This window comes from Aulostomus chinensis, chromosome 3, assembly GCF_037954235.1.
Source record: "Aulostomus chinensis isolate RoL2024-O1b breed Wild chromosome 3, RoL_Achi_v1.0, whole genome shotgun sequence".
In the NCBI taxonomy this organism is placed as follows: domain Eukaryota; kingdom Metazoa; phylum Chordata; class Actinopteri; order Syngnathiformes; family Aulostomidae; genus Aulostomus; species Aulostomus chinensis.
Window position 1 is genome coordinate 20,052,223 of NC_141322.1, and position 26,605 is coordinate 20,078,827.

The following is a 26,605-nucleotide window of genomic DNA, read 5'->3' on the forward strand; positions in this document are numbered from 1 at the left end:
TCCAATCAGCTCCGTCCCTGCCTGCCTGTTCTCACACCTGTTTCTTGTTGTCTCATTAGGGGACTTCATGGTTTAGTTGGGCTTGTCAGTTTTTCTGTTGTGCGTCCTGTGTCATTCTGCCTCTTAGTTTGCATTTTAGTCTGGTTTGTTTTCATTTATTTCTGTCCATAAATAGTCTCTTTTTTTTTTTTTAAATCCATTCCTGTCTGATTGCTTCTGTATTCGGCTGACCTGCCATCACACCATCATCCCTGACAAATTTCACATGTATAATGAATAATTACAGACTGATGGTGAAGTTAAATAAACATTAACACTGAGGTTATACCTGATTGAAGATTATCTAATGGTGTGTTTAAGGTGAACTGATTCCCTTTTTTTTTTTTTTTAACTGTTAAAAAAATTCTACAGGACCTGCATTTTAAATGAGATGCATCTTGGGATTTGCAGGCATTCACATTCAGACTGTTAACTCTTCTATATGGAGCACAATTTGCATGCAGCTTGAGATCCTACCACCTTACAAAGCTCCTTATACAAACATCTCAAGGCTGCAGCTGAGAGGTTTTTTTTTCCACTTTCAATTAAGCTACCAGCCTTAATTCCCTCCAATTAATCAGCCAATTGCTTGTTATCATCGATGTATTACTTGATTTGTTTGACCAAATGTACAAAAAGGCAAAGAAAAGCAGTAAATCTGAGAGTTTCGGACTGTTGGCTGATCAGTCAAGTGACAAATCCCTTCAACTGTGTCAGCTGTAAAATGCAGCTTAGCATCTCTCTGTTTTCGTGTTCTTTATTGAGCTTGATTATGTTGCACTTCTGAAGACATGATGTACAAAATTGCTCAGGGTTAGCCTTGCCTGAAGTTGTCTCTAAAATGCTGTGGAGCTCCTCACTAAGGTCTTTGCTGATCCAGAGTCAGTGTTCTGGACTTCCTTCGCTCTCTGGGTGGTTTATGGTCACATATTTAGTGGCAGACAGGAAAATCCTTTCATGGTTCATAATTGATGCAGACATCATACATTATTTATGGACATTCGGAACTGTTTGCTGTGTGACCTTCTCGAGCTTCTCTGATATTACACTTGAAGCATCAAGGAAAAGATTCGCTGCTAACATTAGAGCTACAACAATTAAACCATCAATCGATCGCAGGAAAGATATTCACCAACTGTGTGTGATTTCAATTCGAGGTCAGTCAAGACCACATTTTCATCTTCTACAACAGGAAATGAAGAGTCTTTGGACTGTTGCTAGCAAATTCTAATCCAACACTCTGGGTTCTGGGAAATTAGGGTGAGCATTTTTGAAATTTTCAGTAAATTTTATAGATTCAATTCATTGTGGAAATAATTGTTATTTGAAAGACCCTGCTCACATTACTCAAATGTCAAAAATGTAATAAGTTTCTGTGAAAGAGACAGCTGTTGTTTGCAAGTCTGTTTGTAAAATCAATGCCGGTACCTTGACTTTGATATCAGTTCCAAACCACTTTTTATTTTTCCTTTGTAAAAACCAGAAAACACATAATGTGAAAAAATGGATTTTAGTTTTCAGCTCACTCAAAATTTAAATATAGACCAATTTACTTAAACGTGCTTCGATTCATCAATGCAGTTTTTCCATGAAAAATGAACTTCAATTTAGAGATTTACTCCTTAAGTATTGATATTTGCTGCTGAATGACAAGGCATCTTTGGAAACACTATAATACTGAGACTATTCAATTGGTGCCATAACAGTATGTTGAAGGAGGACACACATCCTTGACGTCTTCGGGTATGAGCAGAGGAATAACCTGCAAAATACAGTGCAGATTCTTCAAGGGGAATTTTAACACGTCCCTGTTTGATGAGCACCATTAGAGACTAATAGCTGTACTAAGAAACTAATTACGATGCCCGAGTAGCTTTGACTGGCCACACATGCAGGGCTAGGCTCGTCATAATCCTGGGTTTGAGGCGCGTGCGCGCCCGCGCGCGCGCACACACACACACACACACACACACACACACAGAGTCATGTTGAGTATGCAAAAAAACCGGATCTACCAAGTTGCAATCTATAGTGTTGAGGACTCATGTAAAACATCACCCAGCACAGCCAGAGTTAAGGCTCAGTGACAAAGTAAATACACAGGAATGTGTTAAAAAATACATGACTGCCATATAGACTCAGTCCCACCCCACAGCATCGCACACAGAAAGCCTAAAGCTTGTGGTAAAGTTACGCAATAGTGACACACAGAATAACAAATCGAGCAGGCCTGCACGTTACCAACCTTTCACTTGGGTCTCATATTCGGCAATAATCTCTTTGTCCTTCTTGACTTTCGCCTGAGATGACATGTTGGGGAGAAGGGATTGTGCAATCCTCAGGCAAGAATCGGCGTCTCTGTAGCCACAATGCAGCGATATTATTCCGTCTGCAGTCCTCTAGAGATAGTTGACCAACAATCAGATGCCAAACATCGCCTGCGAGACACAACTTCGGAGATTTAACGCACTTGAGTGTCTGCGTTGTGGCTGCGCTGCGTCCAAGGCGACGTCGAGCCTAAAAGTGCATAATGATGTCCGATCCTGACCACTCCTCTTCAGCAGCACGCCTCGGTGGATCGGGAAACAATCCACGTTTGATGCTCATGTCGTGAAGCCTTCGGTAGAATGTGGATGGAAGGAAGAGCGATAATGAGACTGCTCTCTCTCTCTCGCTCTCTCTCTCCTCTCTCTCTCGCTCTCTCTCTCCTCTCTCTCTCTCTCTCTCTCTCTCTCTCTCTCTCTCTCCGCAAGTTCAGTGCTGCTGCAGAAAAGGCTGAATGAATGTGAAAGTCAATGTGAGACTCCTCCTTCCCCTCAGCCCCCTCCCATCCACGCCCCTTCTCTCCCAAAGCATGATGTAAGAATCAGAGTGAACTGATTTGCAAACCCTCTGCCAAAAACAGATATAATGCTAAAAATAGCCGAGAGACATCACAAGGTTCCATGATGGTGTGTGAAACAGTTTTTCTGAGGTCTCAATTCAGCTATAATCAATAAGTGAGGCAATGCAGGAGTTGCTATTGGCAGGGACGTCACCATATTTATCACAAGTTTTTCAAGACTCATTATGATTCCATACAATATTCAATACATATTTTGATATTTTAGATACTTTGAGTACCACCTGTAGATTAGTACTGTGCACATGACAATTACTTTATCTAATTCATTACTTTCTGGTTTATCTTTAAAACCAAAATGCAAACAAAGGCTTATAAAGCTGCTGGCGCCATTCTAATGTACAGGGGCTGGAATATTCATACTGTAGCATGAAAAAATATTGCAATATATAGCTTTATTTATTTCACAGCCCTAAAGTGGCATTGAAATGGAGTGCATTATGGAGAAAGACGTTTTAAATTATCACCCACTGTCATAAGTATACATCAATATATGCTGTTCAGCGTCAACATCTCTGCAAACTAACCGTTGTTTCCGAAGAACGATCGGTAAAAGTTGGTAAACTGACAGTGGCTGTGCACAGTCCCCGCCTGGAAATAAGGGTAATAAAAGATGATGCACAGTGCTCTGAAGTCAGTCCTCTATGTTGGATGACTCAGGTTTATCTGTTGTGAAAGAATAAACTCCACTTCATTTGGACTCTTTCTCTCTCCGGTGTTTTATTGTTTGGCTGTTTTGCGACTCCATGTGGCACCAGACGGATGATGGATGCTCATGTCGTGAAGCCTTACAGTAGAATGTGCATGTGTGCACCGTGGGTTTTGGGGCAGGTTCAGCCTCATTTTGCTATTTGGGTGCATAATCAGTGCGTGAACCACAGCTCAAAGAGGACCTCGGGCTGAGGGACCAACCTGCACTACAGGACCAGTGGCCATGAATTAAAAGGGTACACAGAACCTTTTATTTCTGCTAATTTGTTAGTGTAAGGTGGACTCTGCCCAGGTAGGGGATGAATCCTACCTGTCTCTTCTCAAAAGAAATTAGTTAAATTTTATTGGAGAAACTTCTGATGAAGTCACTGAAATTCCATCCATCCATTTTCTTCCGCTTATCCTGTTAAGGGTCGCGGGGGGACTGGAGCAAGGCACGGGGAGAACTTGTAAACTCCACACAGAAAGATCCAGTGCCCGAGCCAGGACTCGAACCAAGAACCATCTTGCTGTGAGGCGACAGTGCTGACCACTGCATCACTGTGCCACCTGTCACTGCGATCGTACCGCTAAATTATTGCTCAAACGTGACCACTGGTCAATGAAGATGAATGTTTAATGTGTGTATGTGTGTATGTAGCGGGCTTGAATAGCATGGTGCAGAATGAATGTTTTGCATGCTGATTGGCTGCATGTCTCACATGTGTTTGATGAATGTTGTAGCTGGGACTACATGTCTATATGATGAGTGAGCCATAAGGACCCAGGAGAGCATTAGAGCAGTGTAGAAAGAGGCAGTGGTTCAGAGGTTCATGTCTGGGTTGGTCCCACTATATATCACCACTGTGACAGAGCTTTTAGTTAGGGCTGGTTCACGTAGCTCTGAACCATTTTATATCTATGCTGCTATAGGCTTAGACTGCTGGGGGACACATCTGGTCACATGGAGCCTTCTCCTCTCCCCTCCTCTCTTCTCTCCTCTCCTCTCCCCTCCTCTCTTCTTCTCCCCCCCTCCTCTCCTCTCCTCTCTGCACATTTTGAACTGTCATTATCATTATCTGTTGCACTTTGTAGTTTGGCCTTGGTGTCTCACACTCCCTCTGTGTTTACACAAATCCACCGGAGCTCCATCTCTCTGCACCAACCGCCGCCTGCATCACCCACCTACCCCCCATTTCCCCTGCTGTTAACCCGCCTGCACTCCCCTCCCATGAACCAGTCTGCCATCCAGTCCTCTCATTAAGCTGGCCCACTCTCCTTGCCTCTCTTGCCTACTAGAAGCTTCCTTCTTCAGCTGTTGTTAACATTTCCATGTTTTCCACATTTTGTATTATAAACTGTTTTCTTCTCTGTAACAACATCTACTGCACATCTGTCCCTCCTGGGTGAGGGATCCCTCCTCTGTTGCTCACCCTGAGGTTTCTCCGATTTTTCCCTGTTAAAAGGGTTTTCTATGGAGTTTTTCCTCAGTCACTGTGAGGGTCTCAGGGCAGAGGATGTTGTTATGATGCCATGTAAAGCCCTTTGACATAAACTGTTTGTGAAAACGGGCTATATAAATAAAATTGCCTTGCCTTGCCTATCTTTTGAACACTTTGACGTACACCCAATCTCCTGGTACGACTGCAGTGGGTCAGGAATGTAGGCTCCTCTGTCCTATGCAACACAAGTTTCCTGTTGAAATATTGCCCTGTGTATTTGAGTTAAATGTTATAGATGATTTATCTATCTCTTCCACATCACTCAGATAGTGGCCCTTCATATGGACCTCAAACAGACGGCATAAGCATCGGTCTTCTGTCAGCATTGCATGTGGGAATAGTTTGCAATCTCATTGACATTGAAGGTACTGGAAAAAACTTCTACCCAGTTAAGTTTATTTTGACTCTCTGCCATAACATTTGATTAATTTAGATTTAAAGAATGTTTTTCTGCTCCTTGCAACTGAAGGTGCTATACACATCTAAACTTCTGCTTGACTCTAAGCAGCTTAAAAGCTACCTTATCAGCTAGAAAATGGCTTCCGATGTCTGAGTTGATTGTTTCCAGCAAGCCAAAACGGGATATAACTTCATCCATCCATTTGCTACTGCTTATCATGTTAAGGGTTGCGGGGGGGGGGGGGGGTGCTTTTGCTCAGTTGGAATGAAAACCTGTTGCCGCACGGCCCTTACTGGACCAGTTTGACAGCCCTACTCTAAATTGACCGTAGGTGTGGCTGTGAGTGTGAATGGTTGTCTGTCTCTATGTGTTGGCCCTGAGATGGACTGGTGACCTGTCCAGGGTGAACGCTCACCTGAGGGCTGGAGCCTATCCCTATCCTTCAGAAGTGAGGCGGGGTTCACCCTGGACAGGTCACCTGTCCATCGCAGGGCCAACACATATAGACAGACAACCATTCACACTCACAGTCACACCGACGGATAATTTAGAGTATCAATCAGCCTCGTCCCCTCTTGATGTCTTTGGCCTGTGGGAGGAAGCCGCAGTACCAGAGAGAGCTCATGCAGCCACAGGGAGAACATGCAGACTCCACACAGAAAGACCCCGTGCTGGAGCCGGGGCTCAAACATGGAGCGTTCTTGCTGTGAGGCGACAGTGCTGACCGCTGCACCACCGTGGGACAACTTCTTTTCATAGAAATGTAGCTTGTGTTGTGCAGTCTGATGTAGGATTAATCCAGCCATGAACCATATATATATACCACCAGTAAAATGCTGAAAATGCCTTTCATACGTTGCGATGCGCACAGAGACTAGATGCAACACTCCACCAAAAATGGTGACCACCAGACTGCCTTGAGGTGCCAAGCGACCTCCCCCCTTGCTCAGTGATCTGAGCCATGCGTGTAATTAACAGCCTTTCTAAACTTTGTACTAGACAACACATAACATCCATGACTGCCTTTCCAGAAAACTTTTCTGTCTTGTGTAACTTTAAGGACCTCCCTTTTTTTTACCCATCATGTTTTTTTTTCTTTTTCTCTGCACTAGTTCCATCTTGAGCCATGATGAGAGATGAAAGACTCAGCAGTCCTCTGCCACAAAGATTGGACTCATACATGTGCCCACCGCTGCTTGTTTTTTGGCTTCTACTGCTAAATTATTTCTCTTGGCTACAAGGGTATCAGCCTTATAATGGGCCGACCGTTTAATGATAGCTTTCACTGATGGCATATGAATAGCAACCAATAGTTCAGAGACAGCTCCCCCATGGATTACTGGGGTGCCACCAGCTCTAAGAAAGCCTCTTTCCTTCCAGATGTTCCCATGTACACGAGACACCCGAAAGCATATGCTGAGTCTGTGCACACATTAAGATGCTTTCCCCTTGCCAACTTACACGCAGCTGTTAGATCACTGCTAATTGAACAGAGCAAGGTTGGGTAGCTTTGGTTGCCTGAACTGCTGTGCAGGTATTGTCTTATATGACTGCGTATCCTGCGTGATTACCTGTTGTGTCTTTAAAGCAGTAATCGTCCACAATGTTACATCCACTGTGATTGGCTGATTGTGCGTATCTTCACGCAGTTGCAGCAACAGCTGTTGCGTTGACACAGTCATGGGGGACTCAGTCTACAGATATCACCTTGGGAGTCACTAGATTAACTTTATTGCAGTGCAGGCCTGTTTCAATGTTATCCAGCTTAGTACTACAACACCTTGGCAGTGCAAGTCCCTTCTAATTGCTAGAAATGCTCCCTCTGCCTCCTGTTGTAGGAGGTTTTCAGGATAGCCATGCAACTGTTAGTATTATAAAATTGTGAGAATAGAAACCAAATCAAATGCTGATCATCGCATATATTTTATTATGCTGTAAATCATTGCAATCCGTTAAACCATAGTATTATTGTGCTCTGTTACCGTGAAAAATGGATGCCATATTCATGTAACTGCCACGTGATAGGACAATCTATGGAGTCTGAAGTTTGATTGAGCATGTAGCCTAAAATGTCCATCCATCCGTCCATCCATTTTCTTCTGCTTATCCTGTTAAGGGTTGTGGGGGGACTGGAGCCTATCCCAGCAGCCTTCAGGCGAGAGGCAGGGTTCACCCTGGACAGGTCACCAGTCCATCTCAGGGCCAAGACATAGAGACAAACAACCATTCACTCTCACAGCCACACCTACGGTCACTTGATACTCTAAATCAGGGCTGTCAAACTGATTCAGTCAAGGGCCGTGTGGCTGCAGGTTTTCATTCCAACCAAGCAAAAGCAAAACCTGATTCTACTTAAATCAACTAAGCTGTGTCCGCACAGCTCATTTGTTTGGATCAGGTGTTGCTTTTGCTTGGTTGGAATGAAAACCTGCAGCCACACGGCCCTTTACTGAATCAGTTTGACACCCTCGATTAGAGTATCAATTATCCTCTTCCCCTCTTGCATGTCTTTGGACTGTGGGAGGAAGCCAGAGAGAACCCACGCAGGCATGGGGAGAACATGCAAACTCCACACAGAAAGATCCTGTGCCCGAGCCGGAACTCGAACCCGAAACCTTCTTGTGGTGAGGCGACAGTGCTAACCACTGCACCACTGCACCACCTTGGTATAAGTATATTTTCAACAAAACTATTAGTTTTTGTTTCCGGTGAATTGTTATAGTTTGTCAAGAGGGATTTTTGTTGTTGTTGTTGTATTGCAATGTCAGTATATTGTCCCGCTCCAGCAGTTAACCAGACAAAGTTGCAGAATTTTCGATATCCATGTATAATATCGTTACCCTGCAAAATATTTTGTTTTGAATTGAGATGACAGAGCAGTTCCTTAGAGAAAGTCAGAGTCCCTCTGCGTCTCTTCTTGTTGTCATGCACACTTCTTTTCATTTCAGTTTGCTGACGATACCACAAAATAATTTCCTGTTTCTTCTGAGGTGCAAGAGTTTACTTTGTTCTCACAACTTCCTCTCACAGATTGTTATTAAACTTGATGCGAATTGATGTAGCCAACATAATTGAGCACTTTCTTTCCAAAGTAAATTAGATTTTGATCCACATTAAGAGATCCCGGTGTGCTAATGCATCCAGTTCTTCGGACCCCTGTCCGCTACCGTCAGCATGTGACAACAGCTGAAGCTGGAAGACAGCCCAGGAGAAATCTGCGGGGGAATCAATCAGTCACCATCTGATCTCTTTTCCAACCTCTAATTTCCTGAGCAAATGATACTCACCAATCTTCCTAGGCCTCAGTGGGACTGATGAAAGTTAGAGTGGGTTTGAAAAGAATGCAGAAAAGCTCTAACAAGGCACTTATACGTCTTTACCAGAAGAATGATTATCATGTTGTCCACAAAGACCAGATTAGATTCCTTCAGGAGCACAACAACAATGCTTTACCGTGATGTTGTTTCAACAACAACACAATGAGGTTTACACAATTTGTTGTATTTACAAAAAATAGAAATAGCAGTTGATCAATGCATATGTACTGATAATTATTTCTATTATGAGAGTTTTATGCAGCAGAGGACCAGCTGTTCAGATACAAAGACTGCACATTCCACACCTGCGTGTTCATGTAACAAACTGTATAAAATACAGTTTCTGAAAGATTTGTTCCAGCGCTTCTGCACCCAACACTCAGGAGATGACTTGAGAATATACAGTTGAAGTCTGATTCAGACGTGAATGGAACATAACTTTTCAATTCTTATTTTCCAGTTGTAACACCAGACTGAGGGGTAAGTTCATTTCTCTCCTCCAGGTTTGAGGACAGAAGGTCCCCCACATGTTTGATCACAAGGTGATCATCTTTAACCTTACTTTGCCATAGTTGGCTTACAATTTCATGTGAGAAAAGAATCTAAATTTATAGCATGAATGTTATCGTAGGAATAATAAGAAAATTGAATGCAGCAGGAACAATGCAGCATGTATTTCTGACCTTATTTCTAACAGCAGAATTTCATTTATTTTGAGCAGTACAGCATTTTTTTACAACATAAATGACATGCATACAACAAAAATTGAAATGAAATGCTTTGAATAGGAGACATGCAGTTTTGATATTCAGATTAATTAATTAATACTCGAAAAGGAGTAGGAAGGAGAAAAATTATTTAATCCCACAATCTCAATCCTCAATCTGAGGATTCATTTCAGTGTGTCATTAGGATCTGGTTACCGCACTTTCTGTCTAAAATGATATATGTGTGTGTGTAGTAAATCAGACATACTTTGTTGTTCCATATTTGAAAATGACATCTTTCCAAAAGTGCCTCTACACTCCTCTATGACATAATTATCATGGCCCAAATAATTAACTTTCATGCTGAAATTAGGAAATATTAGCAGAAAAAAATAACAATATATTATTTATACACCATTATTTATGTTGTGTGTTCTGTGACCATGACTGTCCAGTGTGTGAACAGAGATCATCACTCTACTAAATGGCCAGTAAATTAATTTCAGTGTTGCCATGTTTGTATTAAGTTTGTGTTTCATTTTTTATGTCAGTTATCATCACGACCAGTACTTTGTGACCCCACTATACACTTTATTTGTTTTATTACAATAGAGATATTTATTTGTCCATTTTTTTTTAATGGAAACAAAGTTATAGCAAACTTCAATATCACATCAAGGATATGGTTCATATTATTGTGTGCAAACAGCATCTGCAAGCGGAGAGATGTGAGGTGTGTTTACTGGCAGGAGGATAGCCTGTTGGAGGCGGGACAGGTTGTAAGTGTGTTTTTGATCTTTACAACCCACATACATCAAATGCATGTGCAAGCGTCCACTGATAGCTTTCCTCAAGCTGTTAAAAGTTCGAGCGCACAGCTCCCTCTGTTGGTGTATCAAACACACAGCAGCCGTCGTACTGTTGGTGCAAACGTATGGAGGGTTTTTATCAGTTAGTATTTGGGTTTTTTTGGGGGGGGGGGTTCCTAGAAGCCAGTCTTTAATGTCATTCCCTTAGTTTTCATGCATTTATTTAGTGTTTTTCCCAGCAAGGTGTGACATATTGGTGACTCAGTCATTCATTGGTTAGCACATTAATACACTCATTTAGAGCAGAAACTAGTTACACCCCGTATATACAATTACTAGTTATTAGGAGGTTTCAGTGCAGCAGCGTCATCCATAGATGATGAATGTAATAGTTGTGTCAAAGATGAATAATCACACGTTGTTATTTTCCAAAAATAGCTATTTCACAATGTTAGAACTTTTTTTTTTAACCCATTGACGTAAGGATATCGGCCAAAAAACATGTGTGTCCTGACATCACTCCTTACTAAATGAAACATGAAGCCATTCACGCGATGATGTCACTGCTGTGAAATGTTCAAGCGTTGAAGGGTTCGACTTAATGAGAGCCCCTCCCCCACGGTGGAGGTTTAGATGTCATTTGGACTGGTTTCAGTTTATGATCTCACTCTGGATATGCTGTATTTGAGGGGTTACACTCTCTACTGTGTGACTCTTATGCAACTCATTATGTGACTAGACACACCTTTCCACGCCTCCAAAGGAGGAATAGCTACAGCTGAGCAAGTCTCCAGGATAAAAGTCACCAGCGGCTATGGTGTGAATTATTTGTGGGACAACAGAAGTTTCCAACTTTACAGAGCCATGCTATGGACAATATTTTTGCTGCTGCTCAATGGGATCCTTATACTAATTTTCCTTTACCCCTCTCGCACAAGGTAAAGCCATTAATCTGTATGATGAGTATTGTAGATACTGTAAGACTGATTGACAACATTTTATTGACACGTAGTTGAGGTTCAAAGATTGCGCGAAATCATATTTTGTGAGAGTTGTCATGTATTAAGAAAAAAGTTGAATTCTGTAACAACAATAAATAAAGTGGATGTCAATCAGTCGGATTATTAAAAGACATGAAAAGACGATTTTCATTCATTTGCACTGCACTCAAACACACTCTGTAAGTAAATAGCTCAGAACATTCCTCATGGCTTTAACTCTGGCCGGTGGTAGGCATGGCTCTTCATCAACATGGCTGAGAGCTCTTTGTTTGTGAACTCCAAACCTGTCGGTTGAGTTTTGAGTATGGTAAATAAACGTCACAATCCTGCAATCAATCAGTTTCCTTCTGTGTGACAGACAGAAAAATGAGCCACCCCTGGACAAAGGCTTCCTTCCATGGTTGGGACATGCGCTTGAGTTTGGGAGAGATGCTGCTAAGTTTCTGGCCAGGATGAAAGACAAACACGGGGATATCTTCACAGTAAGCGCTGATAAAGATCAGCAGTTGATCTGACACCTGCAGGTGCCGTGACACGCTTTTATACCAATGTGGTTTTGACCGCAAGAAGAAAATTAGAAATATATTTATGATAAGAAAGCTATTTTAAATCCATCCAAAATATATAAGTGAAAAAAAAGAAAAATATATGAAATAGTAAATGCAATTGGAGTTATATAAAACACGCTTGTATAATGGGGATATGTTTATACGTATTTACATCCCTTAAAAGCAGTCACCTGTACATGTATGCAGAAGTGTTTTTCACAGAGGGATGAGAAATGTTTAAATCAGGTTATAGGATTTTTATTTAGGGGAAAAAAGGATAGATGTTTCAGGAACTGAGAAAATATGCATGTATGTATGATAGCACAATTTGATGAGTCCAACAGAATTGTTTTAATCCAATTATACCTATCAAGATTTCTGCAAGCAAGTAACAAATATTCCAAAGGAAATGAAAAAACTAAATTTAGGAATTACTTCTTGTGATAAAAGAACACAAATTAAAACTTTAAAATGTAACTGACAACAATAAATATCTCTCTACTGCAGGTGTGTGTTGCTGGTCATCACGTGACGGTGCTGTTGGACCCAAACTCCTTTGATGCTGTGCTGAATGACACCGTCTTCTTGGACGTCACTCGCAGTAGAAACCAGATCATAAAACGAGTTTTCAGCCTGCAGCTGCCAAGTGTCAAACCTACGGCAGAGAGGAAATGGATGGAAAAGTAAAAAACGCACCATTTCACTGCAGATTTGCAGGATGAGAGTTGAAACATCTGTTTTAAGTGAATATAATCTGTCTCAGGCATTTCAAGGGTCTCTGCCTGTCTGAGCTCAGCGGTTCCATGACCACTCATGTCCAGAACCTGCTGCTGAATGAGCGGAGGGGCTGCAGCCCATCAGGCTGGAGACAAGAAGGACTCTTCAGCCTTTGTTACAGCCTTCTCTTCAGGTGAAACACAGCACTGTTCTATGACTGCATTTCAAATATAATAGGATAAGTGACACAACTGTGAGTGACAAATGTGAAGCTTATTCAGCTGTTCTGTTGTTTTCAGAGCCGGATATCTTACTTTGTTTGAGAAGAGAGATAACGCTGCTGCCGTCTACAAAGAGTTTCGCAAGTTCGATAATCTGCTTGCCAAACTGGCTCGCTGCACACTCAAGAGAGGTAAGCTCCACAATGGATGATAGTACGATTGTTTTGCTTTCAATTTCCTATCTGACAGCACAGTGGGATTTATACAAATATGTGGTGGATCTGTGACAGGAGAGAGCAAAACAGCCAACTCATCACGAGAGCGACTGTGGGAGCTGTTGTCCCCTGACGGTGCAGGGTCCACGTCGGGCTCCTGGCAGCAGAGCTATCATGACTTCCTTCAGGAGGAGGGAGTCGATGCTGAAATGCAGAAAAGAGCTTTGCTGCTGCAGCTGTGGACCACACAGGTGGGAGTGGTTTCTTGTCCTGCTCAAATACTAACACGCACATTCACACACACTCTCTCAAATGCCACACACTAATATCTAAACATACAAACTCTCCACACCCAGAGTGCATGTTTAAATTCCACATCGCATTGCTCATCCCAGCCAGCTATGCAGAAGTGAGAGACGGTGAATTCCTCTGTGCCAGTTCCTCAGAGCAACCTGCCTCAACATGCAACTCAGAGCAGTTTGGATCATGTGATTTGGTTTCCATGACACTTAATCATAGTTGAATGATTGCACATGGAAACTGGATGGAAGAAAAATCTCTTTGTCAGTGAGAGGTTGTTTTCTTTCCTTCTCAGTTTCCTGCGCATGGATACAGATGTTGTCCTAAACAGGCTTTATTGGCTATTTCTATCTCGGGGCTTCACCCATACTGCAATCTTCTTGTTTCTATTTATTTAGATTAAAGTATGCAGAGCACAAATGACCAATATTTACTCAGGTGTGATGAAAATGTTGCTTCCTCTGAATCACCAGCAAAGGTAGTACAAGCACACACATTCTTTGCTGTGTTGGGAGGACCGACGCTTGCGTGAGAAAAACGGGTTAATTTCATTTGTTTCAGTTCATTCACAAATCTTTACAATGTATATATTCAAAAGCAAGAATGAGAGATACAAATGAGAGATTGTGTGAAGAGGGACACCCCGGTCTGCTATTCAGAGTTTGTGAATGGGGACCCAGATCTTAAATATAATTTACACAAGACAAATCCAGGCTAAAAATCTCATTAAAGTAAAAAGAAAGCAGCCTTTGAAGGACAATTCTCCATCTGTTTTGTGCAAAGTATATCCATCGTCATCTTCCGCTTACTCCTTATTAGTAAGGGTCGCGGGGGGGCTGGAGCCTATCCCAGCAGCTACGGGCGAGAGGCGGGGTTCACCCTGGACAGGTGTGCAAAGTATATTTTACCAATAAATATGATAAAAGATTTAAAAAAAAACAACACTGAAAGTTGTGAACATTACCTTCGTTTCAGTGTGCAAATACATTTTGAGCGTCAGCAAAAAAAACAAACCCTCCAAGTCTTATTATACTAAATAGGGGAGCAGGACTTAAAAGGGGAAATAGATGACATGGCACACCGAGGACACACCAAGGGATCTTTGCTATGATTAACTGTCACTTGTGCATTAAATTACTCTAGACTTTAGGGAAGATGCACAGCGATGCAAAATAAAACATGATGGTGCAAGAATGCATTAAATCTACAGTAACAAGCCTGTTTTGAAGACATAAGAAATACAATAAAAGGTACAGATATAGCTGTTAAATTCAGGAGATTAAAGTCCAACCTTGTTGGTAAAATATATGATAAAGTAAAGTGTAGATAGCTGAAAACTCTTAGGAGTAGCTGCAAAGTATATTTGCTATCCCTGCTCACCAGTCTGTTCAATTCCAAAGTAATATGGTGCAATTGCACATTTTTGCCAGGTGGAGGAGCTAGCGAGCTGCTTCATCGTCTCATCGTCAGCTGTGTAGATATGCTACATTTTAGCTTTCAAAACAGCTCTCTGATAACTGGAAATCTCTCTGGACCAAAGATCGTTCACACTGCAACAGTGCACAGTATGAAAGGGAGAGAAGACCTTTGCTGAGTCACCCTCACTGTGGGCATCATCAGATGCACTGCTGGTTGGGGGAAGACCATTATTCCTCCAGCATGTTTGTTTGTGCCTCATCATGCCTGCTGGGATATTGGAGCACACAGTCTCCATCTGGGAAGGAAACTGGAGCAGCACTGAGGAGAATAGACGGATTAGATGTGAGACGAGTGAGAGGTGCCAGAGTGAATATTGCTGATAAATGTGTTCCAGGCAGACTGAGGTATTCCGGAGTACACGGTAATACTAGGACTTCAATAAAGCGTCTATGAGGCCTGTAAAAGCTGTTGGTTGCCATTCTTCCTCCATGTTCATATAATCGTTAAATATTGGCTGAAACATATCCTAAAATTGATTTATCAGCTGCTTCCTTTAGAAGGAAAAGATTGGTTAATGTGTTGTGGTAGTTTCACCCCCTAATAGACACACATGCTTTAAAAAATAATTGCTGATGATATCAGGAAAATGAAAGTGCGGGAGGTCACTTGCTTGTTCGAGTCCTGCATATTTAATCTTTTATTTTTTTATTTTTAAGATGTACCACGTCACGGGTGTTAGTGTGAAAAGACTCTAATTGTCTGAAGCATCAGATCTGGTGATGTGAGCAACAAGGCCATATGATGCACCATTCAGCCAGTTTGGGGCGTTTGCCCTGGCTGTCAAAGGACAGCTTATCAGAGGTAGAAAGAACAGCTCCCTTAACCCCACCAATTACTGGCTCAGGTGTGGAATGATTCACTAGCTTCCCCTCATACTGCTCACATTCACACAGCAGCACTACAACATGCTCCACACTGACTTAGTGTGTGCTATAAGCTGGATCTTTGTTTGTTTGTTTTTCTTTCCATCCAGTGTAACGCTGGACCAGCTGCCTTCTGGCTCCTAGGCTTCCTGCTCACTCACCCGGAGGCCATGGAGGCTGTTAAATCAGAGATCCGAGGCCAGGAGAGCTCCCCGCAGCAACCCCCCATCAACAGACTGGAGGCACACGGCACACCTGTGTTTGGTATGGAACAGCTGCTGGCAGCCTTTTCAGTTATTCGCTCAAGCTCCTCCACCTTGGGGTGCAGCCGACTTAGCGAGCTGGAAACACAGGCTCAATTTGAGTTGACGGGAATGACAAGATCAGAGCAGCATTCTGAAACAATCCTATTGTTTAAGTTTGACCTTTGTTTCAATTAAGCAATGATCACCATATACTCTGATCAGCTGTAACAATAAAACCACCTGACAAATAATATGTTGGCTGTGCTGCTAAAACAGCTTTTATCAGCCAATATATGGACTTCACAAGGCCTCTGAAAGTGCGCTGTGGTATCTCAGGCCAAGACTAAAGCAGTAGATACTTTAAGTGCTGTATATTACAAGCTGGGACCTCCATGGCTCCCCACGTGCATCAGTGAGCCTCGATCTCATGACCCTGTCACTGTTCACCAGTCGTCCTTCCTTGGTTCGCTCAGATCTTTACACTCATCCATTTTTCCTGCTTCAACTTCAAGGACAAAATGTTCACTTGCTGCCTAATATATCCCACCCACTGACAGGTGCCATTGAAATACTCATTGTTATTCACTTCATCATTCTGATGCTTGCTAGAGCTTCAGAAGGTCCTCTTGACCGTGTCTACCTGACAAAAATATTTTGTTGAAAAGTACAGTTGAAACCTGAGGTGATTTATCTCACGCTGCTGCTCTTTCTGATCTTTAGATAGTGTTCTGAGTGAGACCCTGAGGCTCACTGCTGCTGTAATGATCACCAGAGAAGTGGTGCAAGACAAGATCCTCCACATGGCCGATGGACAGGAATATCACCTCAGACAAGGGGACAAAGTGTGTCTGTTCCCCCTCCTCAGCCCTCAAATGGACCCTGAGATTCACCAAGAACCACAGGTAACCCACTAGAATTGAAAGAGATATTGGGAACCTCCGATATGATACTTTGGTGCAATGTTTTAATAGAAAAATGTCGTTTTTAAGGAGGCAGGACTTAGCAATAATTGAGAAGTTTAATATAAGATGACGTGCAGATAAAATAAGAAGAGTGAGTTCAAGATCATGCGAGGCTTTTCCATGGCAGCACTTTTATAAAAAATGCACACATCTAACGTGTGTCTTTATAATTTGTTCTTCTCAAAAGACTTTCAAGTATGATCGCTTCTTAAATGATGATGGGACAGTGAGGGATAAGTTCTACAAGGATGGAAAAAGGCTGAAATACTACACCATGCCTTGGGGCGCAGGGAGTAACATCTGTGTTGGGAAAGAGTTTGCTGTTGCAGCCATTAAAACGTGAGTATAAATACCCCCAGATTCATGTCTTTACTAGGGCTTAAAATGATGCATTCACGATCAAAGCATTTTCTGTAATTTCATCCCAATTACTTGAGCAGAACCAGTCAAATCCATCTCCACATAATATTCCCCCTATTATCGTTTCAGCCCTGCTTTCATGTCCTCTGTAATTATTAGCAACAAGCTGTAATGTAGTAATCGCCTATACGCCGTAATGAGTCGCTAGAGGCTGAGGGTTAAAGAGGACACAGCCTCTGTCAGATATCATATTCAGAGAGAAAAAGGTTAAAGGTCAAACCCTGTGATTTGTAAAATATGCAAATAGGATGCTATGAGTCAGCTTTAGGTATTTAGTTCTCATGTACTTCCTTTTCATCAATTTGATTTATGGGTGCTTGAGTAATCGCTGCTTTTCCTAACTGCTTTGGTGTGTGTGTGTGTGTGTGTGTGTGTGTGTGTGTGTGTGTGTGTGTGTGTGTGTGTGTGTGTGTCTAGATTTGTGTTCCTGCTCTTGACTCATCTTGATCTGGAGTTGTGTGACCCGGATGCTAAACTGCCACCAGTGAATTCCAGTCGTTATGGTTTTGGGATGCTTCAGCCGGAAGGAGATCTGCAGGTTCAATACAGACTAAAGCAGATGCAACAATAAAAATGACTCATTTATATAAACTGTGTGATTAATAAGGTTTTTTTTTTAAATATATGTTGAATAATTTATTCTGTATTTAATCATTGCATGTCTTTGTAGGCTATTGTAATAAAACATTTCCCATTTTACAATGTCTCCATTCTTCACACATAATAATCTTCAAGGTTCCTCCCACAAATGTGTTGTTGCTTTTTCTGTTTTCTTTTGGATTTTTGACCTTTTTTTTCCAGAAAGATGCACACACCAGTAGCTATGTTTGAGGTACTTCTACTCACAACTATTCTTTCTACTGCATTACATTTCACCACCAAAACCAACCAGACAGGAGTAATGACACCGGAAATCTCATTATTAAGGTATGTTTCATACTGCAGTAATATGCTGTACAACTCTAATATTTACTTGACCGGTAGCAGAAGAAGAAAAGGGGGAAATAACAGATTGGACAAGTGCTGCTTCGTGTCTGGAGAGAGGAGTTGAATTACTTTGCTGGTTTACTTTTGTTCTTGTGACACAGTCGTGGAAAAAAAAAAACTGGATGAAGAGATCAAGCCACATTAAACTGCTTTAGTTGCTTCAATCAAAACTTCTGTCATTGATTTTTGTCTCAAGTTCTTGGCCATGAGCCTGTAGATCACACAACCCGAGGTCAAACAAATTTACTCCTATTTTGTTGCCTATTTGCTTTATCATTATTACATAAGGCTTTTTTAAAAAAAAAAACTAGAACCTCACTCCTGCTTAACAGATGCATCTCCATACAAAGAAGCATCCTGGTGGAGCTGAAAGAGTTAATCAGATGTGGAGGAGACCGGTGAAGCAGCCACGGATGGATCCACCTTCAGAGAGACGCGGCGCCTCCTCGCACAGCTGACTGGGAGCACAGGTAGTCTCCCGGCTGACTTGTTGATCTTCAGGCGGAGCAGCGGGGCGATGTGCGGAGCAGCAGAGCAGCGGGTAGGCGGTGGATCGTGCTGAAGATTCCTCCAACATGTCGGAGTCAAAGGATAGGGAGATGGATTGGGTTAGACCCTGGCAAGAGTAACCCAAGAACGGCGCCTCCTTTTTTCTTTTTCTTTTTTTCTTTCTTTTTGCTTCATCTTCGCTTGAGCCGGTGGATTGATTGTTCTCAGAGCGGTACGTGCTGCTTTCATCCACTACAACATGACAACAACTCATCATCATCATCATCATCCTCATCATCATCATCCTTATTGTTATTAGCTACAAACCTTATTATGATTACGATTAGCTTGTTTGAATCCTAAGTGACTGTATCTATGGCTGCAGAAAAGCTGCACCAATATGGAGCCTCTGGAAAACAGAAACGATGGTGGATTTTGCAGTTCACGGTATTAGACGAGCAAACATCCCGGTCTCGTCTCAACAGTGCACGTCAGTACAACGTGTACGCGAACGGCTTTTCGTGCTCTGATCGAAGCCAACAGGAGGGTCCTTCACCTTGTTTGTACTGAACCTCCGCAGGTGTTTACACAACCACCTCTGCACCCTCACTCGCGCGTTTGCGTGCGCATTGTGATGTGAGTTGGTCTTAATTGTGAAGTATAAAAACTTTGCATAGCACATTTGCAGGATTTGGTAAATAAACTCAATAGATGAGCAGCTTGCGCCACGTCTACAGGTTTATGTTCTATGTGAGGAGAAGATCTAGGCTCGTCGTCCCCCCCTTTTTTTTTGGGGGGGGGGGGGGGGGCTCTTCTCCTCGATCCGGGAGGAGAGGAGCTGCTTCCAGGCGTTTCAGCACCATTAAACTGGACAGCTCTCACTTTGTACCGCACTCAGCACCGAGGCGTCCCCGCGTCCCCACCCACACCGACGGCCGACTGACTCAAGAACGCTAGGAATAACACACACACACACACACACACACACACACACACACACACACACACACACACACACACATTACATCAGGAAATGACTGCAGCTGTAAAAGACAATCTGGAGACGTTTGGTTTGTTATTAAGACTTATTTAATGTCATACCAGATGTGTTCATAAAAATTATTCAGAGTGTTTTGGTTGTAATATTCATGTTAGAGAATTAAAATATTGGATTTTTTTCCCCCCAACTAATTTGACCGATAAGCAAAATTTTTGATGCCAACAGAATCTGTATGATATTCACACTTTGTACAAAACACATGTACACACTGTTAATTTGAAAACCAACTAAGGTTTTAATTTATTTCCTAAGCATTCGGGGAAGCTCATAAATGATAGCATATCATATCCTCATCTTTTCAGCACCGTTTTGTCATCATAAATGACAGATGATGAGCAAAGAAGACGACCTAGGCCTGGATCGACAACACTAAATTTTTTAAAGAAGGAACATTTTTTTTGCAGATTCTGATAATAATGATGATATTTTCACACATCTGTAATTTATATCGGTGTGGCAGGAAGATTTATTAAGCGAGGTATCTATCTTTCGGTCACTTCCTCAGAACAAGATCTCTAACTATAATGTTCAAATGTTTTCTTGGTAATGCATAAAATTGGTGTGAGTCATCACAAGAACTCACGCTGATTCTGGACTGAATGTAAAATTCACTTATTAATCACTGTAAAACTTCCACAAATGAGATATTCCTTGATCCTTTCAAAATCCCCGTAAAGTTCCAAACAGAATCTTCATTTCTCCCATCTGGCAATGACACTCATTCCAAACAACTGTCGAAAGACTCAAAGGTCATGGCCTACACCGTTGTTACTGTTGTGTCTGTAAACTTCCAGTCAGGCTTTGTGATACGACTCATTCCACCTTCAGAATTTGATCCATTTGGTCTGTTAACATTTGGAGGAGCAACACAATCAAGTTATTTATCCACACTGAAGCTACAGGAGAGCTAATCAGAGGTTCTGGTGTGTTGCCACAGACATAGATACCATAAACTGATAGACAACGTGAAGTACAAATGTGAACCTTACCTGGCGATGAGCTTTCATGAGTACTTTTGATTGTTTGCGAAGATGTGAATGTAAAGGACATTTATATATTTCTGGTCAGGGATTCTTGTGGCTTCTATGGCCTTTGTGAATAAATGCGCTGTGAGTAACTTTGTCCTCTTGGATGTCTTTATTCGAAGGATTTATAAAGATTTGAAGAGGTAAAAGCATAAAGTTACCAGAAAAAGAAACAAGTGTGCACAATGGAAATACTTAATTTTTCTCTCGGGTCATTTCAGGTTGAGAATTACTGCTCCTATCAGGTCAAAGGCCACTGGCTATCATCACCATATTAGTTGAGTTTTGGATTTTATCCTGCAATACTAATGTTTTCTTTCTATTTTTTGACTTCTTCAGACACAATAATGAAAGAAAACAGGACCGAGTGTTGTCCATAGTTCTGGATGTTTGTCTGCTTCCTCGTCCTAACGTCACCATGGAGAAATCTCTGGCAGAACTCAACAAAGCCAACTCACAATCAACGTCATCGCTTCCTCCCGAGCCGGTGGACATCATTCGCAGCAAGTCTTGTTTCCGCAGGGTCAGGCTGAACGTTGGAGGCCTCCCCCATGAGGTTTTGTGGCGAACGTTAGATAGGCTACCACGAACACGTTTAGGAAAGTTACGAGACTGCAGCACCCACGAGTCTCTAATGGAGGTGTGTGATGACTACAACCTGGAGGAGAATGAGTACTTTTTTGACAGACATCCTGGTGCGTTCACATCCATTCTGAACTTTTATCGCACTGGTAAGCTGCACATGATGGAGGAAATGTGCGCACTGTCTTTCAGTCAGGAACTGGACTACTGGGGCATTGATGAGATCTACCTTGAGTCGTGTTGCCAAGCCAGGTACCACCAGAAAAAGGAACAAATGAACGAGGAGCTTAAAAGAGAGGCCGATAATTTAAAAGACAGAGAGGGAGAAGAATTTGACAATACGTGCTGCGCTGAAAAGCGAAAGAAACTTTGGGACCTCCTGGAAAAGCCCAGCTCATCTGTTGCTGCCAAGGTAATAACTGTTATTGGATATGATTGGTTGTTTACGTGTGATCAAGCCTGCAAATGTGTGGTATCATTCCATTCCTGATACACACACAAACCATTTAGTCTGCAATAACCACACGTCACCACAACGTACTCAAACACAACATCGCATCCTTTATTGGACAATCAGAGATCGGGAAATAACTGATTTGGGGATGGACCACTAATTGAACGATTTATGCATCAAAACAGAAAACAATCACAGAGAATATAAAAGCTGATTTTTTCAGACCAACACTTTGTTTGTTTCATTGTTTTCAACAAAATCCAACCATATTCAATGAATGCATTGCAAAAATCGAGCATTATTCTCTGAAGTTATCAATCATGTAACGTTGTGCAAGCTAAACATGCATTGTGTTCATGTTCTTGAAAAATATGGCTGAGCAAGCAAGCAGGGATACATAAGATAGTACAAGTATGGTATGAAGCAATGAGTGAGGACAGATTCCTGTGGGTGTCTTTTTATTAGAAAATGAGGTGCACTGATTAATTGAGGTGACTTGATAAGTGATTATTAGTTGATTTTCTGCCTCTAATTATCACACCTAAACCTTTCCAGTGCAATAAAATCAAAGGTTTAATCCATCCATCCATTTTCTACAGCTTATCCTGCAGGGGGGGGGGGGGGGGGCAGCCCTCAGGTGAGCGTTCACCCTGGACAGGTCACCAGTCCATCTCAGGGCCAACACATAGAGACAGACAACCATTCACACTCACAGCCACACCTACGGTCAATTTAGAGTAGGGCTGTCAAACTGGTCCAGTAAGGGCCGTGCGGCAGCAGGTTTTCATTCCAACTGAGCAAAAGCAACACCTGATTCCACTTAAATCAACTAAGCTGTGTCCACACAGCTCATTTGTTGGATCAGGTGTTGGTTTTTCTTGGTTGGAATGAAAACCTGCTGCCGCACAGCCCTTACTGGACCAGTTTGACACCCTCGATTAGAGTATCAATTAACCTCGTCCCCTCTTGATGTGTTTGGACTGTGGGAGGACGCCAGAGTGGAGAGAACCCACGCAGGCACAGGCAGAACATGCAGACTCCACACAGAACCCGGAACCTTCTTGCTGTGAGGTGACAGTGCTGACCACTGCACCATCATGTCGACCCAAAGGTTTAATGTGGGTTCCTTTTCCTTCAGAATAACTGGAGCAACTGAACCTAGATATCTGTTTTTTTAATTATATAACACTAACTATATGCATCTTAGTTGCAATTACAACAGACATTTGCTATTCATTTTCTGTATATTTTCATTGTTTCATTGTTGTTGTATTATTCTCTTACATCAAAATTAATCAACAACTAAAAAAAAACTGTTTTATTTTTACATCCATATTACTTTCCCTGTCGGGAAAGTGTCCCTCTTGATTCATTGTTGTTAAAATTTTACCAAACCTGCTCTAAAAGTCAGTTTCTCTGTTATAGTTTCATTTTTGACATGGTGGCTCTGTCACTCCAGCAGAAAACACACATGTAGAGTAAAGCACCAGTCTAGATATGCGTAAGCATGTGTTTAAAGAGATATTTCACCCCAACGGTGGGTTTTTTCATTTCAAATACTTAGTTGTAGGTTCCTTGAGCTCATGAAGATGTTTTTCTACCGCTGCATCACTTCTCTGTGGTTCAACGAGTCAGACAATGGCATTCACGTATACTTAGCTTGAAGCTAATGGTGCCCCATAACCAAGTAACAAGTTTTGGAGGCTGCGAATGCCTGATGTTTCACTAAAAACATTTTTTTTCACCAGAAAAATGGTTGAAAATGTCTCATTGTCTCACTCCTGTCTCATGATTACATGGATGATACACAAATTAGATTGCATTACTCATAGATAAGTGGAAAGACTGAGTGAAACAGCCTGTTTGGTTTGTGACTGAAAGAATGAGATCACGTTGTTTCTTTTACAAGTTAGCTGGTCTGGACAGTTCCTCATGCTGCTACATTATGGAGTATGATCTATATCGTATGTTTGTATATCGTCCCTGTTTCTCCATCCTTGCTGGAAGAGGAGCTTCAGGATTTGATTTGTTGAGGCGCGATGATCTTCACGCTACACTGACACAGTGATCAGTGGCACCTCTAGTGGAATAACAGTGTATTACATGACAAGACTGACCACCAGCAGCAAATTATCTCTGTTAAAGATTATGCCTTTCAAGTCATATTGCCGTCATTCTGTTTGTGACAACCCCACTCAGAATCTCCCCATGTGAGATGCTTTCCAGAAGACTGGAATATTGAATTATGTGTGCGTGCACACGAACAAGTCAGAAATGATTGGGGATTGTTTGTATCATTTAGATAAATCAATGCTTGGCAGGAACAGGTTTTGATCGATAGAGATTTTACTTTAGATTTTTCTGATAAACAACTGAATTGGTTTGTAATTGTGGAGTTCAGGCTTATTCAGACAGTTCTTAGGAAGGAAGCACTCTGATACTCAACCAGTTCATTCAAAAGGAGTTTTAGAAATCAGAATTTAAAAGCCCTGTGATTGTTTAACATATCGCGGGAGCTTGCTGAATAAGCCTGAATCTAATCGTTCCAGTTCTAATCAGATACTTGGATACTCTCTTTACTGCATCCTCATCTGAAGACTATGCCTTTTATGTTGGATGTTTATCTGCTGTTTTCACCTTTAGTCTGTGCCAAATGACAGTTATTGGCCATTGCAGACCTTTCAGAAAGCTGCACCTGCACCCTGCAAGACCACCGCCGTGTTAAACATGAGCAGCCTTTGATCACGCTCTTCCTGGCAGGATTGACAGAAGACACATCGGTGCACTAAAAGGCAGAGCTACGCCTTGTTTGGCTTGCAGCGAGCATCTTATAGGAAATGGAAATTAAACTATTAGCAGTTAGTGCTGGCTTGATGCTTCATTGTGAGGATTTGGTTAGAAGTGTCAGCGCTTCCTACAAACACATTGAGTCTGTCAGTGAAATGCCTTCTTCATAGAAATCAAAGGGATATAAGAATCAATGTTTATTGTGTTAGAGCTAAAAAAGTGCTGCAGCCTACAAAAAAGAGATGAGTCGACCATACACGCCTGTCTCCATTATTGCACCCCGACATCTTCGGTTTAGTTTTTGAAGTACTTAACCAAGATGAAGGCTTTGAATAATGACACAGCAAAGCGCACATGCATATTGATTCTTGCAAATCTATAACTCTCAATAGCCACCCACTGATAAGCCGCTGCAGTGTTGAGCCATCCCTCACATCATCTGTTGGTTTGGCATCAGCCTACAACAAAGGATGGCTGCCAGAGAAAAAGAGCAACCTCGACATAGCAAGGAACTGAGTTTATCAATTTCTAATTAGCTTAAAATGGTATTGTGAAACCACAGAGCTAGCAACTAAACTAAAAGCACTAATAGGCGTGGATATATTTTCATTTCTTTAATAAGCTGTGGGCTTGTTGAGTGGTCAACCACAAAAACTCTCAGCGTTGGTCCATCGGCTGCTCTTCTATCCTGGGTCAGATGGAAATGTGTGTCTAACAGCCCATAAACAGATTGTGAATGGTGGAGCACAAAACAAATGGTTACTAAGCAACAAAGGTATCATCACTGGAGCAGCGGGGGACTGAACATCACATTAGCCATATTTGTGTTTAATACCCAGCAAGAAAAGAAAGTGGGCAGTAGATGCGGTATTCTTTTTTTTTGGAGGGGGGGAGATATTTAGGGAGGGAAAGCTAATATTTCATCTATTCTCTCTGACCTGTCGTCCTTCCTGTCTCTCTTTTCCCGCACTGGCTCATATCTCTGCTTCCTTCCTCCTCGTCTTCTGGCTCCTCCACTATACCTCTGACTAAATGTCAGGGAAATGTCACATTAATTATTCTTCAGGAGACTCCAGGCCCAATTTGAAGCTCCCTTCTCTCCTCTCTCTGTTTACATTCTTCGTAAGCCACAGCGTTGTCTGTCTCTCGCTTAAATCAGAAGTGACTCACCATAAAATGAGATTGTGCCTGACCGCTGGCTAAGCAATGCCTTACAATCACACTGGTGCCAAGAAAAGCCACCATCCCCCCCCTTTTTTTTTAACACCTGCAGTATCATTTATGTAACCTCATCACAGATTTGGATGGTTTCTGTCATTAATAATTAGTGATAGATAGGACCATTATAACCAGATTAGGATGCTTGACATATCATTTATCCTAAACCTCCACTAAGGAGGTTACGTGATCAGTGACATGTTTTTTTGTCTGTCTGACTGCAGGATTATGTGAAAACTATCGGGTAGATTTTCACCAAACTTGGTGGAGGGGTACGGACCAAGGAAGAACCCATGAAATGTCAGAGCAGATCTGTTTAACAGGAAAAAATGGCACTTTGGCTGAGTTGCAGTCTCAGCTCTCCTCTTCCAAACCTTCCCTTTCTTAAATCTATCAACTCATCACATGAGATCATTTCCATTTTCATTTTCTCACTCTGTTTATCAGCATGTCTTTGGCAGCAAACTATTTAAAATAGAAACCAAAGCCAAACATAAATGCTGCTGTCGTTTCTAGGTATTTGTCTTGTCCTCCGTGCATCCAGAAATGGAGAAATCACTAATTCTCTGCCAGTTTGTATTGTGGCTCAGATGGCAGGCAACAAATTCCAATTATTCTCCTTTCCATGTCACACTTAAGATGACATAAATGTAGCCTGGCTATATT

The 26,605-nt window shown here is 41.9% G+C and overlaps 3 protein-coding genes across 6 annotated transcripts in view; 2 read left to right on the plus strand and 1 right to left on the minus strand.

Moving 5' to 3' along the window:
* The window catches only part of LOC147268130 (SLIT-ROBO Rho GTPase-activating protein 3-like), a 38,394-nt gene extending 35,616 nt beyond the window's left edge, over positions 1 to 2,778 (minus strand). Inside the window, exons 1-2 of one of the 4 annotated variants that reach the window (XM_086199416.1) lie at positions 2,510 to 2,778; positions 2,285 to 2,397 (exon numbers count right to left, since the gene is read on the minus strand). In XM_086199416.1, the coding sequence (XP_086055542.1) occupies positions 2,285 to 2,351 (67 nt within the window). In that variant the 5' untranslated portion in view covers positions 2,352 to 2,397; positions 2,510 to 2,778. Of the gene's footprint in view, positions 1 to 2,284 lie in introns of all 4 variants that reach the window. The other 3 variants (XM_086199415.1, XM_086199414.1, XM_086199417.1) reach the window with 3 other exon arrangements.
* Positions 2,779 to 11,056: 8,278 nt separating this feature from the next.
* On the plus strand, positions 11,057 to 18,373 carry ptgis (prostaglandin I2 (prostacyclin) synthase). The gene is made up of 10 exons (XM_086200782.1): positions 11,057 to 11,304; positions 11,726 to 11,849; positions 12,423 to 12,598; positions 12,679 to 12,825; positions 12,932 to 13,044; positions 13,144 to 13,319; positions 15,821 to 15,974; positions 16,676 to 16,857; positions 17,105 to 17,256; positions 17,755 to 18,373. The coding sequence occupies exons 1-10, from the start codon at positions 11,231 to 11,233 to the stop codon at positions 17,906 to 17,908; spliced, it is 1,452 nt and encodes a 483-aa protein (XP_086056908.1). The 5' UTR covers positions 11,057 to 11,230; the 3' UTR covers positions 17,909 to 18,373.
* Positions 18,374 to 18,793: 420 nt separating this feature from the next.
* The window catches only part of kcnb1 (potassium voltage-gated channel, Shab-related subfamily, member 1), a 34,738-nt gene continuing 26,926 nt past the window's right edge, over positions 18,794 to 26,605 (plus strand). Inside the window, exons 1-2 of the mRNA XM_086199418.1 lie at positions 18,794 to 19,045; positions 21,238 to 21,892. Coding sequence (XP_086055544.1) covers positions 21,317 to 21,892 — 576 coding nt within the window. The 5' untranslated portion in view covers positions 18,794 to 19,045; positions 21,238 to 21,316. The remainder of the gene's footprint in view (positions 19,046 to 21,237; positions 21,893 to 26,605) is intronic.